General features: G+C 42.0%; 2 protein-coding genes across 3 annotated transcripts in view; one reads left to right on the top strand and one right to left on the bottom strand.

The window, feature by feature from the left end:
- The first annotated feature begins 755 nt into the window (after nucleotides 1–755).
- mrpl2 (mitochondrial ribosomal protein L2) lies at nucleotides 756–4,982 on the top strand. Its single transcript, XM_083774764.1, has 8 exons — nucleotides 756–836; nucleotides 1,048–1,122; nucleotides 2,384–2,594; nucleotides 2,989–3,124; nucleotides 3,238–3,353; nucleotides 3,722–3,832; nucleotides 4,341–4,414; nucleotides 4,508–4,982. Exons 2-8 carry the CDS (start codon nucleotides 1,069–1,071, stop codon nucleotides 4,718–4,720), a joined length of 915 nt encoding a protein of 304 aa, XP_083630890.1. The 5' UTR covers nucleotides 756–836; nucleotides 1,048–1,068; the 3' UTR covers nucleotides 4,721–4,982.
- Nucleotides 4,983–5,454: 472 nt separating this feature from the next.
- The window catches only part of LOC310866210 (phosphofurin acidic cluster sorting protein 2-like), a 101,638-nt gene continuing 86,904 nt past the window's right edge, over nucleotides 5,455–20,188 (bottom strand). The window contains exons 19-25 of one of the 2 annotated variants that reach the window (XR_014569900.1): nucleotides 16,153–16,195; nucleotides 15,984–16,026; nucleotides 14,001–14,139; nucleotides 12,243–12,469; nucleotides 10,839–10,952; nucleotides 8,545–9,997; nucleotides 5,455–8,424 (exon numbers count right to left, since the gene is read on the bottom strand). Coding sequence is in view for 1 of the 2 variants with exons in the window: in XM_083775685.1 (XP_083631811.1) it covers nucleotides 9,882–9,997; nucleotides 10,839–10,952; nucleotides 12,243–12,469; nucleotides 14,001–14,139; nucleotides 15,984–16,026; nucleotides 16,153–16,195 (682 nt within the window). In the remaining variant the exon portion in view is untranslated. Of the gene's footprint in view, nucleotides 9,998–10,838; nucleotides 10,953–12,242; nucleotides 12,470–14,000; nucleotides 14,140–15,983; nucleotides 16,027–16,152; nucleotides 16,196–20,188 lie in introns of both variants that reach the window. The other variant, XM_083775685.1, reaches the window with a different exon arrangement.

Raw genomic sequence — 20,188 nt, 5'->3', positions numbered from 1 at the left:
TAACTCTTTTACAACAACCAGGTACATTTGAATTTGATTATTATTCCAGGCACAGAAGATTTCACATTTTATCATGCTCGCTCATCCCACAAATGCGTGACATGTATTCTTAAAAAAAATAAAGCCTGTCTAATTGTTAACATACAAATTGTACATTTGTTAGGCTACATTTAAAAAAGGAACTAAACAGGATTTACAGTGGTATACAAGTTATTGCCAAGAAGCATTGTTAATTTAAACAGAAATAATCTACCAAACACACATTTCTGAACTTTCTTTTATTTGAAATATTAGATATTTTAACTCAACCTCACCAGCCTGTCGGCCTAGAACAAAAATGGTGACAAAGGGACTTTTCAAGCAGGGCTCCCAGGCTCTGGAACAGCCTGCCATCTGACCTGAGGTCTATTAGATCCTTGGCTATTTTTAAAACTAAAAATGTAAAACTTTTAATTACCTTGATAATGTAATTTTATTCTGCCTGCTGTTTGATTGTTATTGATTGTTATGTAACACTGTCACTGTGTGACACTGTCAAAAAAGGTGCTATATATATAAATAAAGTTTATTATTATTATAAAAACAAAGGTTTCTCTGTGACCTGGAAACCGAGTGACCATCTACAGCCATCTAGTGGTTATTCAAAGGTACATCACTTTAATCTGTATTTTCTGGGAAAGTGACCACCACCACCGGTACGTGCGCGCGCGCGTCAGTGTGCGTGCGTGATGGGGACACGTCATAATTATGCGACACGGCGTCTGTTGCTTGCAGAGTTCTGAAGGACGCAAATATCAGCATGGATTACAGGAGTGGGATGATATAGTATTATAAAGGTTGGTTTCATATAATGTCTACACTTAAAGCATCGATAGAACCAGGTTACTAGTATGTAGTCATATCACATGTTAATTGGCTGTAGCGTAATGGTAAACGTAACTAGCTATAACGGTAACCTCACGAGTCAGTTCACGACATCTGACATTTGTTGCATTATGGAAAATATACTACAATCCTAGTAAACGTTTATTCTCGTCTTCTCTACAGTGTTATATCGACCTTGTTGTAATGGCGGTGTCTTCTCTAAGTCGCGCTCTGCGGACGCTGTCTCTGTCCTCACAGGTAAGTCTACAATGTTGTTGATTGATCAATTGAAATATGTATTATCACTGCAGTTTGCAGAATTACAGTAGCACAACTCAATACAAAAACTGTTAACTCTGGACACGGTGTCAACGCAGTATGTGAATTTAACGAGAGTGTCAGTGTACTAAATCATAATGGGATGTTGAGTGAGGACACGAAATGATCAATAAATATCACTGGTGGAAATAGCCCTGGAACATGACTGCCATGATAATTATCATGACAGTCATGCAGTAACTTTGCCCTGTTTTTTGCAGTCGCTGCATTTACAAGATTTCCGTATATATAAACATTCAGATTTCAAATATAAAGTACTCACAAAGTGTCCCACGGGTGTTAGTTAGTAGCAGCGCGAGCGATTAGAATTGCTGCGTCCCGCGTTGTTTAATAAAAAGCATTTTTGTCCGAGCTCTCCGGCTACTTTTTTCAAACGGGGTTCGTTTCGGAAATCCACAGTTGCACACCGGGAGCGCACTCGCCTATTAGTCTGTATTGGCAGGGCGGTCAGCGTACCTATATCGAACACACCGAGTGCCACCCTCCTCCCGACCGATAGGGGCGCGTAGTTGAAAGCCAATGGCAAAATAACACCTCGGATAAAAATGCTTTTTATTAAACAACGCGGGATGCAGAAATTCTAATCGCTGGCGCTGCTACTAACTAACACCCGTGGGACACTTTGTGAGTACTTTATATTTGAAATGCGAATGTTTATATATTTTTATTATTTGTAAATGTAGCGTCTGCAAAGACCAGGGTGAAGTTGCGTCATGACTCTCGTATGAATACGAGAGTCATGTTTACAGGGCTATGGTGGAAAGTACTGTACAAGTTTGAGGTATTTGACTTTACTTGAGTATTTTCGATTTACAGTACTTTTATTTCTACTCCATTACATCTCGGATCCAAATATTGTATTTTTGTAAACTCTAGTTACTTTGTAGATTTTAATTATTACAAAACATGCATTAACTTAACCACTAACAGCCCTATATACATTTGGAAATGGCAGATGGACAAGCTCACAATGCGTTGCGACCATAGGGCTGCGACGCATTGAACTTTCCAAAATATTTTCATACATTTGAAAACTTGAAATGGGACATACTTTTACTTGTGGTAGTTTAAGTACGTTTTGAACAACAAGAGTATTTCTATATTGCAGCTTTGATACTTTCACACAAAAGTGAGGAGTACCTTTTCCACCACTGCCAAATCTCCTGTTTCCACTTTCCAGGTTCTGGGACAGGCTGTGCATAGAACAACTCACACCGTCTTCACGACCCAGTCACCACTAACCGTCCTCGGCACATCACCACTATGCAGAGGGTTCCTCACAACGGCCACTTTGGAGCAGAACCGGAGAGATTGGAAGGCGACGCAGAAGGCAGGGAAATACACCGTCAGAACCATGGGGTTGAAGAAGACAGGGGGCAGAGATCACTCTGGTATATAGACGGACTGTTAAAATATATCTTCTCTAAATCATGACAGTTTTCTGGAAAACTTATTCAGTGATGCTCAAACGTTTTTCATGTCAATTATCTATTTGGCCGCAGAACCCCATCTGAAAAAAAACTGTTCCAGTGATCGCCCAGAAGCAAATGAGTTAACTTAAAACGTTTGCTTTGAAAGAATAGCAACAAACTTTCACGATTATTATTAGCAGATCTACAAGCTTGTAAGCGTGGCACTCAGTGTCGCACTATTAGCTTGTAGATCTGCTATTTTTCAATAGTTAGTTTTAAAGTGGTTACAGTAAGTGGTTTAAAGCTAAGGTGACACAGATTGTAATGGTTTGCTTTGCCGGGTTTCACATTTTCACTGTTGTCTGTCACTCAGGAAGGATACGAACACACGGCATTGGAGGTGGACACAAACAGTTATATCGCTGGCTAGACATCCATCGACTTCCCCTAGAACCAGACAAGCCGGTCTTTGAAGAGAAGGTTGTTGAAGTCCGTTATGACCCGTGCAGGTGAAATGAAACTCCTCTTATTTAGCCCAAATGTCATTAACATGTCCTAAAAACGTAAGTAATCGCACGCAACTGACCCTACTACTGTTTGGCCTTTTCTTGTTTCTGAGTAGATCTGCAGATATTGCTCTAGTAGCCGGGGGCGAAAAGAAGAGATGGATCATTGCTACAGAGAGCATGCAGGCCGGAGATATCATCAAAACATCTTCAGTTATTGGACGCATGGCAGGTATGAGATCCACCTGGCTGGCAGCTTGTTTGGTTAAATTGCCTCACGTAGCCACTTACCATCGAGTCCCCCAGGTGTCTTTAATAGGCCTTTTTCCCCACCAAATACCTTTGCCGAAAACAGCTGATCTACAAGCTCGTGAGCGTGTAGATTGGCTATTCTGTGTGTCAGATTACACACGTGACTTCACTCTAATTATCTTAGATCCTCCACTGCTCAGTCTAGAGATGTGAATTTTAAGAACAACTTCATGACTTTGGTGACAACACAGTATGTGACCACCAGCCCTAGTTAACACCTGACAGTTTTGGTATGTGTTACCTTTGATACCAAAATAGAAAATACTAATGCATTTTGTCATAACTCAGTTCAAGCCAACGAGGGTGATGCCCACCCACTCGGAGCTCTTCCTGTGGGTACGTTGGTGAACTGCCTGGAGATATACCCAGGAAAAGGAGCCAAGTACATCCGTGCTGCAGGTAATTATCATTTACAAACTTACAAAGATTTTGCACAATTATAGGCCTATGTACATACAGTAGGCTATGTTTCTTACTAATTATGTTATGGGAATACAGAAAGCAGCCTAAATCAAACTCATTGGTATTAGGGATGTCCCTTTTTTTCACTTTCGATCCAAATACCTCAATATCTGTGTCAACCGATACCAGTGTCGTGATCTCATGTTGTGTTTATAGCAGACTCCTCACTCAAATGTGCACTTGCAGTTTGGGCAACTCCAAGGCAAACTCCACATGTCCCAATTTTATTTACCTGCCATAGATAGTGTCAACCCCTTACCCCTGTGTCGGATCGGTGGTTAGACTGACATATCCACCGATACCGATATGACAAATAAGGGCCGATCCGATACTTTTCCAGATACAACTATCGGGTCATCTCTAATTGGTATTAGTAGTTACAGTAGTTGCTGTAACCTTTGATAACTCTGTTGAATACTAAAATGTGTTGTTCTTTACTCAAAAGGCACATGTGGCGTACTGCTCAGAAAGGTCAATGGAACCGCCATTGTTCAGTTGCCTTCAAAACGGCAGGTTCAGGTAAAAATAATATATATATATATATTTGGGCGCTGACATCTGTCAAAGAACAAATGCATTTTACCTCAATCTATGAAATTATGTCATACACAGGTACTGGAGACCTGCATGGTAACGGTGGGCCGCGTCTCCAACATCGATCACAACATGAGGGTTATCGGCAAAGCGGGTCGTAATCGCTGGCTCGGCATTCGCCCCTCCAGTGGCCTGTGGCAGAGGAAGGGAGGCTGGGCAGGACGCAAGATCAAACCGCTACCGAAGATGAAGAATTACCTCAACCTGCCCTCGTATGCAGGAGCAAAATAACAACATGGACAATATCAACTCGACTCTCGATACTGTATGTTTTGGGACTGGTATTATTAGTCTCGCGTTACCAGACTATTGACTCTCGCTATTTCCAAATGCTTCATCATACAGTCTTGACCAACGGAAGAGCTGTCATGAGTAAGCGATAAAGCGGAAGTGGAGCCTCCTCCCCACTCCCGTTTCCTCTTTACAGTCGCCTGATGAAGGTCTGACGACCGAAAGGTTCCTCAATAAAATCAAAACTCAAGTGAAGACTGTGTGCGGGATTCTTTTTCTCTACGTCTTTACAGTCGCGCAAATGTATTCTAATATAAATCATCTAAGCATATATAGCTTGTTGCTTAGCAGAAAAGAAAATACAATAAAATGTAAAGATATTTTAAAATATATTTTCGTGAACTGAAATGGTAGCTTCCTTACTCAGCTCATGGGGGCTATAGTTCCAGACTCTACAGCATTCCTTACTCAGCTCATGGGGGCTATAGTTCCAGACTCTACAGCATTCCTTACTCAGCTCATGGAGGCTATAGTTCCAGACTCTACAGCATTCTGAGATTGTGGAATAGTTGTCTGGCTACGTGAGACTAGGACTGGTATTGACACCACCAGTTCTCACCGGACACATAAAAAGATGTATCTTGCATCGTAATAGAGTATAGTTTGTCATTAGAATGATGTATTGAGTGGCTCAATTGGTCAAAAGATTAACCAAATAAATGTTTGTTTGTACAGAAGATTAAAAATTTTATTAAACACAACTGCTTGTGAGAGCATGGAAAGAAACAAAACAATATAAAATTCCAAAACATATTTACATCTAGTAAAACATGCAAAGAGTAACCCATATTTTTAGTGGTAAATTTAAAAATACTGTCATGTCATTTAAAATAGGGTTTGTGCAAAGACACTGGGTGGCATTTCAAGTAGACCTCGAATTATATTTGGTCCTGCGCTCCTGTCGTACAACACGCAAATAGATCTACAGGCTCTGTCGCGCTGCGTCATGTCGTACAACACGCAAATAGATCTACAAGCTCTGTCGCGCTGCGTCATGTCGTACACACGCAAATAGATCTACAGGCTCTGTCGCGCTGCGTCATGTCGTACAACACGCAAATAGATCTACAGGCTCTGTCGCGCTGCGTCATGTCGTACACCCGCAAATAGATCTACAGGCTCTGTCGCGCTGCGTCTTGTCGTACAACACGCAAATAGATCTACAGGCTCTGTCGCGCTGCGTCATGTCGTACAACACGCAAATAGATCTACAGGCTCTGTCGCGCTGCGTCATGTCGTACACCCGCAAATAGATCTACAAGCTCTGTCGCGCTGCGTCATGTCGTACAACACGCAAATAGATCTACAGGCTCTGTCGCGCTGCGTCATGTCGTACAACACGCAAATAGATCTACAGGCTCTGTCGCGCTGCGTCATGTCGTACACACGCAAATAGATCTACAGGCTCTGTCGCGCTGCGTCTTGTCGTACACACGCAAATAGATCTACAGGCTCTGTCGCGCTGCGTCATGTCGTACAACACGCAAATAGATCTACAGGCTCTGTCGCGCTGCGTCATGTCGTACAACACGCAAATAGATCTACAGGCTCTGTCGCGCTGCGACATGTGCTTGTAAACCGGCTATTTGACGGTGTGAGACACCTGTGAGGCGCCACGTATAAATCGGGCATAACGGGATCAATGAGACGGCATGTTTTAACCCATTTAGGCCTGACCTCGAAATTAAAAAGAAATCTTCTAAATCCTCCAGTTTTCTGAAATAAATATTTTCACGATTTAAAAAAAATAGCAGACCTACAAGCTCGTAGTGCGCCACTCGGTGGCGCGCTATGAGCTCGTAGATCTGCTATTTTTCAATAGCTAAATTATAACATGTTCAAAACACCAAAAGGTGTTCCCGCCCAAAATGGGTTAACCCTGGAAGTTTGACCTCTTAAATGCAAAAGTGATTTCCCGTAATTGTTAAATTGAAACATTGCAGTAAGGTTAGCCAGCTCATTGATCCAGTAATATAAAACACCCCCATGCTACCTCCTAGATTTAGGGCGAAAAAACCCCCAAAATAAACAAGGTCAAACACATTGAAATACGCTTGTTGAATTGTGCCATTAATGTCATTTAAAGGGCTAGCTCACATGAATTTCCCCCTATCCACACACACACAACTGCCTTGGCTAGCACTTAATAGCCCAGGTATACAAAATATACAAGGGCCAGGTCATTCCTATCGGTTAAGAGAAGATAGTGAACACTTCAAAACTAAATAGACAACCCTGGCTGTACAATCACAGGCAAACACATGGTGGCAGGTGATGAGAAAGCCTTTCAATATGCGGCAACATAAAAAACAAAGTCGGAGAGCATTGTAGTTGACCAGACAACAGAAGGCGCTCAATTAACTTATCGACATAAACATGACCCCACTTTACTTTAAGAAGTGTCATGTCAACGCAGACAAAAAAAAACTGCAAACCTTCTGGTGAATGTGGGTAGTGGTTAATATTCCAAACATAAGTAACACTCCACCTGAAAACCAAATTGTGTCCCGATTTAGAGCTGAAAAGGTGAAGAAACCACAAGAAAAGTGCATTACATAGTGGGAGAGCATGTACAAGAATTGACATGTAGTAGTGTTTTGCATTGTACAAATCTAAAGTCATGGGGTTAAGGAAATATTTGGCATTTTGGGGTGGGGAAACAAGGGGGTAAATAGTTGTGCTTTCAATTTAGTGGAATGGACAGCTGCGGTTCACAAATGGTAACATCTTGTATATTTATATACAATACTATAAAAGTCTAACAAAGCTTGCAAGTCTTCCACTTTATAAAAGCAAACAGCAAAGAAAACCCATACAAACAGAAGGCCCTTTCTGTCCACATTTTTCCTATTGCAAAAAGTTCACACACGAGTAACACTATTGAGGGAGTAGTACCATCGAACACTTAACACGCCAACAGAGACACACAGGCAGTTTGACAGGAATATCTGGCAAGAATCTATATGCTTCCCCAAGTTCCCCCATCATCATCAGATCCTTTTAAAAACGGCTAATAGCTCACTTGATACTAGTTCTTTTCAAGTCGGAACAAATTCCTTTGAGAATCAAAACGTACAAAAAGAGAAACAATAGGCCAATACAATACTGAATAGGTAATCTGTCAGACTACATTTTAGGTTATGTACTATTTCCATATCTAGCCAATGAGGCTGTATTAACAGACTGCTAATATAATGTGTGCATGTATGTACAGTACAGCACACGGACATGTTTTAGAATATGGCCAAATATAATTATGCCAACACTTCACAATATATATATATATTTTTTTTTCTTTCCTTTTTTATTTTCCTTCTTTTTTATTTTTTTACAAACTCAGTACTCTCAATACAGATCTCTGTAATGACAACAAACGTCCAAGGCTATTAGCTGGCTGAAGCGTAATAAAGTACAAGTGTATATAGTTGAATGCTCTGCTGGTTGGACTGGAGAACAAATTCGACTTTGGCACATCTCTACATCTGGCTCTAACCGAGATCAGCACAGACCTTAGATCAGCACTACATCTGGCTCTAACCGAGATCAGCACAGACCTTAGATCAGCACTACATCTGGCTCTAACCGAGATCAGCACAGACCTTAGATCAGCACTACATCTGGCTCTAACCGAGATCAGCACAGACCTTAGATCAGCACTACATCTGGCACTAACCGAGATCAGCACAGACCTTAGATCATCACTACATCTGGCTCTAACCGAGATCAGCACAGACCATCTTGCTCTAACCGAGATCAGCAGAGACCTTAGATTTCAGACAACTGACAACTTCTGTCTGTGAGACAGACAGAAGTCCAATATGTCAATATACATATGAGCACATTGCGAAGTATCCAAACATATTTCGACCACTTGTCACAAACAAGTGGGAGCCAAAAACCTAAAATGAAATGCCAAATACACTACTAGGTGGAATTGTTGCAATTTAGAACGAAATTCGAAAAATCGATCAGCACCTTAAAAAATAATAGATGTGATGTATAGTCACAACTAAAGGGTTTTCTTACATTTGGCATTCAGCTGTAAGAGATCAACAAAATGTGTGTTCTTGTGTATCAGATGACCCTGTTTCAAAGTGGTTATGATAACTGCACAGTAACTCCAATGTCAGGTAATGAATCTACACAAAATCCTCAATGTTCAATTAAGAGTGAAATGTACGAATGTTAAATTTGTACACTATTGAGTTAAATGAGCAGTAACGATGTTACTGTGTATAACGACATGACACATCAACTTCAGCATCTACAATTAAATAAAGAGGGGGAAAAATGAATGGTCATCTTTTTTAAGTACTGCTTACATGTGTTATAAATGCATTATAGCTACATTCATAATAGCTACCTTCCCAAATATGTTGCTTGACTTGTTATAGATACACAGTGTGCTTTTAACAGCAAAAGGCAGAAACATTTAATATGCAATGTTCCTTTAGGATAAAAAAGAACAGGAATTGGGAGTTGAAAATATGAAATAAGAGACAAGTCAGGAAACAGAAGACTTGAGTTAGAAGGGAAGGATTCCATCTAGATTCACAGCAATATTCTTTTGACTTTCAACAAACACGAACACAGTCGCAAAATGATCTCGCGCACGCACGCACGCACGCGTGTGCACCACTGCACATCACCATCATACTTCTCCATTGTCTATAGAGCAACGTTTAAAAACGTAGGATTTCACAGAAATAATAAAATGCTAATGAGAACAAAGTGCAAACACAGCTGCCGTTACCGAAATGTGGCAAAATTGTCAGAAAAACCTCAAAAAAAGAAAACACACACACATTCGAGGCGGCAGCACAACTTACAAAATAGTACTTGTCGTTCTTTTTATATATCGTGTAAAAAAAAAACCCAACAACAACAACCAACAAGGTCAACATCGATAATATCAACTTGAACAACGTGAAATGTTTGTGTATTTTGAACACATGGTTACAAGTCAGTCAGTAAGGTTTCCACAGGAAAACTATTACTGCCGGCCCGGGGAGTTGGCTTTCCTCTCCTTCTCTGTAGCCTCGCCATGAGACAAGTGCAGCGGGGAGAGCGTGTCGGTGGCGGTCGGGGGGCGTGGCTAGGGTCACATGGGTTTGGTGTAACCGAAGACCCCCACGGGGAAATGCTTGACGTGCGTTGGCCACTGAGCGGCTAGCTGGAAGAACTTCACATCGTTCCACTCCACTCCGTCGATAGACACTGAAAACAAAGCCATTAACAAATCGCAAATTGAGCACCTGACGATAGAGGTATGCATGCTTAAAGTGAATGGCACATCGAGTGGCAAAGCAACATGCAAAGTGAGTTTAACATTGTTTAATGCAATCAGACTTTTCTGTTTGGAAGCATGGGTTGTCAAGGCCAGAAAGTAGTTTTTTGCCACTCAGTAGGCATTCCTGCGAAACTTCCGGGTTTGATGATGGTGTCACGCGCATACCCTCTATAAGCAAATTGCAATCCATCTTTTGGGAGTCTGGGGTTGTACGATATTGCCTGGACAATGACATACTGTATTCACAGTATGCACTGTATTATACACACACTATTTAAGTACACAATTCGTTTTATACATTCTGCTCTAAGAAAGTAGCTTCTCTTAACCCATTTTGGGCGGGAATCCTTTTTGGTGTTTTAAGCATTATGTTGTACTTTAGCTGTTGAAAAATAGCAGATCTACAAGCTCATAGCGCGGCACAGAGTGTCACGCTACGAGCTTGTAGGCCTGCTATTTAAAAAAAAAACGTGAAAATGTGGCCCAAATATTTGAATATATTCTTTCAGAGCGTTAGTTTTTAGCTCAAATCTTTGCTTCTGGGGGGTGGGTCCCTGGAACAACATATTTTCAGATGGGGGTCGGCGGCCAAATACATATAATTTTAGGGGTCTTTGACATTAAATAGTTTGAGAACCACTGACATAGAAACATAGGGTTTTTTCCGAAAACTCAAAATGCTCAGGTCAAAATGGGATAAACTATTGAGATTAACGTAGTGTCCGTTGTCATCCACTAGATGGCAGTAGAAGTCCTCCATAGTCTTACCTCTCAGCATGGTGTGCTGATGCTTGGCGGTGCAGATCAACCTGCTGATGCCATCAATCACTTGGCTCTTGGAGTCCAGGTCTTTCTCCTTCGGCTTCTTGCTGAGGAAAATCACTGCCGAGGAGAAGGAATCAATCATCTCACCGGTGTCAAATAAATACATCTATAAATATAATAAATAATCATTTAAAGTCCAACATCTTAATTACAGAATTAATACCTTTTTACACCTCTCAATTTTACATTATACCCCCAGGAATATGCCCCCAGGCTCCTTGTTGTAATGTTAATGATATGAGATTTTATATAACTGCTGAGTTACATGGAGATAGACTGGGAAAGGAGAGTTGGAGAGGGACATGCGACATAGAGCCTCAGGTCTGATTGGACCCCAGGCTGACTGCGCCTTAGGGCAGATTCACACTGAGTCCGTTTGATTCAAACGGACGCAGCGATCCGTATCCGAGTACACTTCATTCAACTGTATTCAGTGCTTTCACATTGCATCGATCCGTATCCGAGTACACTTCATTCAACTGTATTCAATGCTTTTTCACATTGCATCGATCCGTATCCGAGTACACTTCATTCAACTGTATTCAATGCTTTCACATTGCATCGATCCGTATCCACTATCCGAGTACACGTCTTTCAATTGTATTCAATGCTTTCACATTGCATCGATCCGTATCCGAGTACACTTCATTCAACTGTATTCAGTGCTTTCACATTGCATCGATCCGTATCCGAGTACACGTCTTTCAATTGTATTCAATGCTTTCACATTGCATCGATCCGTATCCGAGTACTCTTCATTCAACTGTATTCAATGCTTTTTCACATTGCATCGATCCGTATCCGAGTACACTTCATTCAACTGTTATTCAATGCTTTTTCACATTGCATCGATCCGTATCAGAGTACACTTCATTCAACTGTATTCAATGCTTTTTCACATTGCATTGATCCGTATCCAAGTACACTTCATTCAACTGTTATTCAATGCTTTTTCAGCTACAGATTGTGTGGGACAGAAGTGGAACTGGAACACTGATACATTGATGCTCTCTCCTCCTGATTGACTGAAAATGTGTCACCTACCTGAAAATGTATTTACTGTCTATCAAAGAGCATGAGAGAACAGTATTTTTGAGTGGTGCAACCACTCCAAGGAACAGCAATGTCCGAGTCCGTGTCCGCCTAGTATGTATGTGACGTTAATGAGCACGAGTATGACTATTAGTACCAGTAGGGGCGCTGTTGTGCCAGAAACAGAGAGAGATAGTGCTGTACTGTTGCCTGCTAATGAGAGAGAGAGATGGGTGGAGAGAGAGAGAGGGGAGTTGCAACAATCAGTTCACACGGGTGTGATCGTTTTAATCCCCACTGTGCTGTGGTCCGTACCTTTCTTGTTCTTCTCCTTGGTGACCACGGTCATGGCCATGCTGGGCGGAGGGCTGAGCTCTCCTCCGCCGGGCAGTCGGCTGACTTGGAGAGAACGGAAGTTGCTCTTCAGGGTGTTCTTCATCCCCACGTCTCTCTTCTCTCCCTCCTTCTTCTTCTCTCCCGGGCCCTGCCATGTCCAGTAGTCCACCTGGAGCCCCATCACCTCGCCACCCGTGCACGGAGAACTGGGAGCGCATCGCAAAACAAAAGGTCAAACTCTTGACACAGGACATTCAAAACATTCTTATATAACCCATTTTGGGCGGGAACGCCTTTTGGTGTTTTAAGTAAGCATTATGTTATACTTTAGCTATGGAAAAATAGCAGATCTACAAGCTCATAGCACGTCACCGAGTGGCGCGCTACGAGCTGGTAGGTCTGCTATTTTTTTTTTATCGTGAAAATGTGGCACAAATCTTTGAATATATATTCTTTCAGAAGGCTTTTTATTTATTTCGATGTCAGGCCTAAATGGGATAAAGGACATTCAAAACATTCTTATAAATAAAAGTCACCAGTATCTCCATAAATCGTCTGTCAGGTGGGAACCTAATATGTCCGAAACCGTTACTTTTCAGGATTCATTTCAAATACAAAAACCGCTAAAGTGGCAGTTCGTCAAATACAGATAATTCTGGGGGTCCTTGGCATGAAATACTGAGCAAATGATGATAAAGAAAACATAGGATTTTCAGAAAACTGTCATGATTTAGAAGTCATTTATAGAATCTACGTCAGGTCAAAAAGGGTTAACCCATTTTGGGCGGGAACCCCTTTTGGTGTTAGCATCATGTTATGCTTTAGCTATAGACAAATAGCTACCTACAAGCTCGTAGCGCGCCACTCGGTGGCGCGCTACAAGCTTGTAGGTCTGCTATTTGTTTTAAATGACTGACGACTGACATAGAAACATAGCTTTTTCAAAAAACTGTCAGGATTTGTAGAATCGACGTCAGGTCAAAATGGGTTAATTAAATGTCCACCACAGGGTGGTGTTGTCATGTGTGTGCAGGGTGGTGGTGCCTTGTCGTACCCAGCTCCATAGAGGTCTATGTGTTGGTTTTGTGTGTGTGCAGGGTGGTGGTGTCTCGTCGTACCCAGCTCCATAGAGGTCTATGTGTTGGTTTTGTGTGTGTGCAGGGTGGTGTTGGTTGTGTGTGTGTGCAGGGTGGTGTTGGTTGTGTGTGTACAGGGTGGTGTTGGTTGTGTGTGTGTACAGGGTGGTGTTGGTTGTGTGTGTGTACAGGGTGGTGTTGGTTGTGTGTGTGTGTACAGGGTGGTGTTGGTTGTGTGTGTACAGGGTGGTGTTGGTTGTGTGTGTGTACAGGGTGGTGTTGGTTGTGTGTGTGTACAGGGTGGTGTTGGTTGTGTGTGTGTACAGGGTGGTGTTGGTTGTGTGTGTGTACAGGGTGGTGTTGGTTGTGTGTGTACAGGGTGGTGTTGGTTGTGTGTGTGTACAGGGTGGTGTTGGTTGTGTGTGTACAGGGTGGTGTTGGTTGTGTGTGTGTACAGGGTGGTGTTGGTTGTGTGTGTACAGGGTGGTGTTGGTTGTGTGTGTACAGGGTGGTGTTGGTTGTGTGTGTACAGGGTGGTGTTGGTTGTGTGTGTGTACAGGGTGGTGGTGGTTGTGTGTGTGTGTACAGGGTGGTGTTGGTTGTGTGTGTGCAGGGTGGTGTTGGTTGTGTGTGTGTACAGGGTGGTGGTGCCTTGTCGTACCCAGCTCCAGAGAGGGCGGTGGAGACCGAGGGCGACTGAGGAGGAGTGCTTCCTATCTCTTTACCATACGGACCAGCCGAGGGGGGGGTGGGAGAGGACAGGATGCCGGGGTTACCCCCCATGGCGTCGTCAGAGTCCACTGCAAACAGGACAGAGAAATGGTATAAAGACACAGTGCTGCTTCCCCCAAAGCTTTTAGCTCGAGGACCCAAACAATTATTTTAATAAATACAATACAATATGAATGAACCTGTTGAGGCCGATTTAATTCTAAGGACGTCTGGAGACGTCTTGGGCACAAATTACTTATTCACTGCTGGACTAAATATAAATAAATAATTCTCTTCCCTCAGCTGTTACAATTCCAAACCCGCTTTAATTACTTCATGACTAGTATTAAATGACTAGTACTTAATGACTAGTATTAAAATGTCATTGTCTTTTTGTGTCCAATGTAGTTATGTTAACAGTTCATAAAGTTAACATAACTATAACTAAATGCATTTGAAATTCAATAAAAAGGTTACTTTTCAGGATTCCAATTCAAAAATAGCAAAAATGTCTGACATAGAAACATAGCTTTAGATTGTGGGGGCCTAAATAATATAGTAGTTTTTTATCAAGATTTGATCAATGTCACCACATGGTCCACACACTACAAATTAAGGGAAAAAAAATAAACCTTTATTTTTCTTTATTTTTTTTTAGAGCAAAATTGCCAAAAGGGCAAGGGGTGCTCTAGCACCCCCTAGTGTCTATCTGTGCACGCCACTGTTGGTGTACAGTATTCTTTGCAACTGCAAAACTCAATCCTGGACATAGTCTTTATGAGCAAAGATGATAGTCTCAGTATTTCAGTGAGTAATAAATCCGGGTCACTGGTTGAAATCTATACACAGCAGTGCGATGCATGCATGCTGCGCTCATACAAAAATACAAGCTGTGAAATGTTACAGCCCTTATAATATATTTAGATCAAAGAGGGGTATAATCCCTCGGTGGAGGAGACTGAAACTCTGCGTATGCTCTGCACCCCTCTCACCGTTCCTCCACAACTTCTCTGCATAATCACACCATATGTGGAGGAGGAGGTTTCACGTTGGTAGCCATTTAAATGTGTTGTGAGCTTGTCAAGATTGGCCAATTTCGAATATGTTGAAGTATGAAACGGTTATTAATTGTTTAATAAAGCAATAAGCCACAAGCGGTCTCACGTTACGGGGTATTTTATAATGGCTGAGAGGCGTAGTGAGACACGTGTGTCTCAAGACCCTTTCAACCATTATAAAATACACGATAAACTGGGGACCTCGAGTCGAGTGGCTCATTGCTTTTCTAAAACGGTTACAAGCATATAATATTAAAACCCATTTTGGGCGGGAACCCCTTTTGGGGTTAGCAGCATTATGTTATGCTTTAGCTATTGAAAAATAGCAGATCTACATTTTTAACTAAAATATTGGCTTCTGGGGGGTCCCTGGAACTACATATTTTGAGATGGGGGTCCGTGGCACAATAGAGATAATTCTGGGGGTCCTTGACATGAGAAAGGTTGAGCACCACTAAATGAAGCCTTTTTTTTTAATCGACCTCAGTCTAAAATGGGTTAACCTCGTAAAACTATTACATTCACAAAAGCAGGGGGGGGGGGGTGTAAGTTGTGGGTAATCAGCCAATCAGAATCAAGTATTGGGACTAACCGTTTTAGAATGTATGTTCTATAATAATAATAAATAAATCTGAAAAGTCCCTAGTAACTTGCGTTTTCAAATAATTGTAAAAAGGACATTGAGATGTAGCGGAGTAAAAATATAAATTATTGAAAAGTAAAGTAAAAGTAAAAGTAAAAGTATCGTAACTTAAGTACATAACTTGAGTAAATGTATTTAATTACTTGACATCGCTGCCTACTACTGTAGGTGTTGGCTACAGTCTAGACTAGAGACATACAGTTAGCATGCATTCAAAAACAGACGGGCTTACCCGAGGTTGAGAGGCTGTGCTCCACTATACCAACTTTCACAACCTGAAAAAAAAAATGAATAAAAACGTTAAAACAACCAAGTCTGGCACCGACCGAACACATTGCACTGACACACGTCTGTCACTGTGCACATGAGAAAGAAATTAATAAAAAATCACGTCGTCTTACCCCAATAAATGGCACGAATTTCTGACAGGAGTCGTCATCGGGGCTGTGAACAGAGACACAAGGTACAAGGCAGGGCTGTGAGCCAGATCATGGGGGAATTGCGGTTTTTAAAGGTTTCAACACTCCAGGGTTATCGAAAATGATGAATGACTCGATGGCCCTGGATTGGAAGAATGATGGCCTGTGTGTGCCGTGCGTACGTGGCCCACTACTTCATGTCTCATCACAGTGGGATGTGATGGCACATGCCTGGTTGGTTGACTGGGTGGAATGTGGTTATTCTGGGAAGGGGGGGGGGGGGGGGGGGGGTGGTGGTGTTATGCTACAATGAGATTAATGAAACGGCTCCGCTCCTTACAACCAAAATGACTCAGGGTGTGCGGGGGGGGCGAGTCCACTTCAATTCGACAGTAGCGCAAACATCGATCACTCTCTGCTGATTTCTGATCTTCTGCACCTTTGTTAAATTGACGCACACACACACACACACACACACACACACACACACACACACACACACACACTCCTCTCTCTCTCTGTCTGTCGCTCTAATGAATTAGTCTCATGACACGCAGAGGGGCGTCTAGATCCTGCCTGGAGCTAGCTGCCTATGCCATAGAAAGCATAGGTGGACCCCAGGCTACCAGATAAGTGACCAAACAGTGGAGATCAGGTTGGATTCGGTGGTGGTGGTGGTGGTGGTGGTGGTACGGTGTGCTTATTTTAAACCGTACCAGTGCGCCAATAAGGAAAGCGCCAGCTGCAGATTTGAAGGATTGAGCAGACGTGACCTTTTCAACATGCTAGGACTAAAACTGAACGGCCTTCTGTTGATGTGTTCCTCCGTCTAGAGGGGATTAACAGATGTACTGCATGGCGAGCAGTAACCACCTGCTAGGGCATTCACTTCTAGTCATGTTTACTAGTTGACTACGGTAGTTGTTTAACTACCTATTATGTAAAATATATATATATATATTTTTTGGAAATAAATATTTGTAGTTTTGTACATTTAAAAACTGTGTACATTGGTGACTATAACTATCTGATCTTGAGGCCTACAAAATAGTACTAGTCAACTAGTACGAACAATGTCGACTAGTGGATTTACTAGTCGACTAGTAGCTTAATGCCCTACCACCTGCCCCGAGGAAACTCACCCGAGGAAGATCACTTCTGTTGTTAACCCGTTTAGGCCTGAAAAAGAAATCTTTTCTGAAACACCTCATGTTTCTCATCAGTGCATTCAGTGGTGCTCAATATTTCATGCATGTTTGGACTAACGGGACTTTGGATCTATGGGCAGTCCCCTTCATGTCAAGGAGTCAGGACCCCCAGATATGATATGTAATTGGCCGCCGACCCCCCCCCCCCCCCCCATCTGAAAATATGTTATTCCAGGAACCCCTCAGAAGCATGTTTATAAAAATAATGTTAATCGACAGCGTTTTTTCCGCACGTGCGCGTTTCCAATGTCTCTCTGGGTTGAGAGGGTAATCAGGGTATAGCCTGAGATCAACTCTTGTGGTTTTGTTCTCCTAGTACTCAATCGTTTAACCACCGTTAATGCTTAATCCATTCTGGGCGGGAACCCCTTTTGGTGTTTCAAGCATTATCATGCTTTAGCTGTTGAAAAATAGAAGATCTACAAGCTACGAGCTTGTAGATCTGCGATTTTTTTTAAATCGTGAAAATATGACGCAAATCTTTGCATATATATTCTTTCAGAGCGAACGCTTTTAACTCATATCTTTGCTTCTGGAGACATATTTTCAGATGGGGGTCGGCGGCCAATTTCATATAATTTCTGGGGGTCCTTGATATGAAAATGTTTGAGAACGACTGCTATAGAAACACAGGGTTTTTCAGAAAACTGTCAGAAAATCTGGTAGAATCTGGTCTCGGGTCTAAATGGGTTAATGAATAGAGTACCAAAGTCCTGATGTCTAAACCACCACAGGGTCATAAATAAATGATCCCGTTCAATAAAACAGGATCTAATGGTGTGTCTTTCCTGAGGATCCCTCATGTAGGGATGAGGTGACGTCAATCCTGCTCAAACAGGGAGGCATGGACGGGGCACACAAACCTTCTCCTGGACCAAGGAAGGGCTTTCCAAACGTTTTCAGCTCCAGACCGAAAAGAGACATTTGGGGCTCCAATTTTCGTCACCGTTAAACCCCTTATCCCTAAACGTATTTGCCTTTTTTTTTAATTTATTTTTTACTATTTTGCAAAACATTTTTGAACTGTTAAAATTGCCAAAAAGCTCACAACGTGTCAAAGTAAATTGGGTAGTTGAACTATTCAAAAATGTTTTTCAAATTTGCAAAAAAAAAAGGCTAATAATTTTAGGGATAAGGGGTTTAGCGGTGACGGAAATGGAGCCCTTAGTGTCTCCCTGGGACCCAAACTTAAAAATCAATCACTTATTTTTATCACGTAAACCCCCCTTTAATCCCCATTTCAGGAATAGTGAAAATAGCTAATCTACATGACTCTAGCGTAGGCGGTGCTACGTGCCTATCGGGCCTGGCTCTTTAGCAGACTGGTAACAGACGTGCCAACGGATTTATAGGTCCCGGTTTCGCCTCCCGGCCAAGGCTACACTAGTATGTCGCAGTAAAAAGAAAGAAAAATCATTTTAGAATAGAATTTTAGATAGATCTAGATTTTAGAATAGAAATAAATCTTGATGACGAGCAGGGTGTGGTTTTGACATCAGATAATAGAGTCATGGGTCAAGTATGTCCCTCACATGGCAGCTCATCTTAAATCACCTTACATGACCAATGCCAGTTTCTTTCTAATTGAATGCGGAGGGTTCCGGAGGCCATTTTCGAAAAACTCCTATTCACTTACCATTGGGGCAAAGGGCAAAACACAACCATCAATGTCAATTGATGAATGTCACATGATGAAAGACGTGAGAATTCTCCTTAGAGTGTTATTATTGATTAATAAGGTTGTTAGGCATTTCTTTACACCAACAGAGACGGAAGGAATGACAGCGTGTCAGAATCAAAAGTCACAGCAAACCAGGACAGACAAGTCAGGACATGAGTGCGTCGTGAGGTTATGGGGGGTGTGAAAAAAGGGAAATGTGTTGACACACACGGTAAGACGGCTCAGGCCAAATGGAGGACAGGGGGGACGGGGGGACGGGGACGGAGGGGGACCAGGGTGTACAAACAGTTGAATTGGAATACCTGATGTAAAAATCAAAATACAAACTTCTCTTCCTTGAATGCAAAGCAAAGGGGAGCGGAAGAGGGGAAGAAGGAATGCAATAGTGTTAAATTGTCATGTCGCATCAAGTACCACCTGTGTGTCTATTAGGAAGCCACTCTGACAAAGAGAAGGGAGAGGTGGGGTTCCATCAAGACTCGAAGGAAAACAGACAGACAGACACGCAGCAAGCAAATAAACAAACAAAACAAACAGTTTGTTGTTAGCACTGTTTGAGGTACTGCAGCAAAGAAATCCTGATCTATTCTGGGAAGATGATGGACAGAAGTTAGACTGGTTATTTAATTATGAATTATTTACGACAGCCCAGTTTGTTTCTAGAGCCTGGAGTTAGAAGACAATCCCAGCTCTTCAAGTAGGTACATGTGTCTCCTGTCACAGCAGGCCAAAAGGTGTATTTTATTTTATGGTTATTTTATTTTATGTTGTATATTATGTAATCTGAATCGTAAGGATCTGGAGTGTCAGTTTGGTATTCACTTGATCATTGTTTGCAAACTGTCATGTGGGTTTATTGTCATTGTTTATGTAAACTGTAAAAAGTGTCCTGTAAGTTCATATTGGCTGGGCTTCTTCGGAAGCATGACACTTAAATAAAGAATCAATCAATCAATCAATCAATGAGTCCATGTTGTGTTTGTAAGGTGACCGACCGGGTTCAGCTCATCCCTGCCTGAGCCCGTGACCTCTCTGATGGAAAGTGAGCTTAAAACCGGTCCTGAATGTATTAACTCGTTTGTACCGTCAGACTCAAACCAAGGTTAATTAAATAAGGTTAGGAAGCGAA

The sequence above is a fragment of the Protomyctophum parallelum genome (genome assembly GCF_964188405.1).
Source record: "Protomyctophum parallelum genome assembly, chromosome: 10".
In the NCBI taxonomy this organism is placed as follows: domain Eukaryota; kingdom Metazoa; phylum Chordata; class Actinopteri; order Myctophiformes; family Myctophidae; genus Protomyctophum; species Protomyctophum parallelum.
This window is presented reverse-complemented; position numbering and strand designations above follow the sequence as displayed.

Coding starts and splice junctions, on each gene's coding strand:
- mrpl2 (XM_083774764.1), top strand. CDS start 1,069: ATGGCGGTGTCTTCTCTAAGTCGCGCTCTGCGGACGCTGTCTCTGTCC. Junction 1,123..2,383: donor CGCTGTCTCTGTCCTCACAG/GTAAGTCTACAA, acceptor TCCACTTTCCAG/GTTCTGGGACAGGCTGTGCA. Junction 3,833..4,340: donor CAAGTACATCCGTGCTGCAG/GTAATTATCATT, acceptor TTTACTCAAAAG/GCACATGTGGCGTACTGCTC.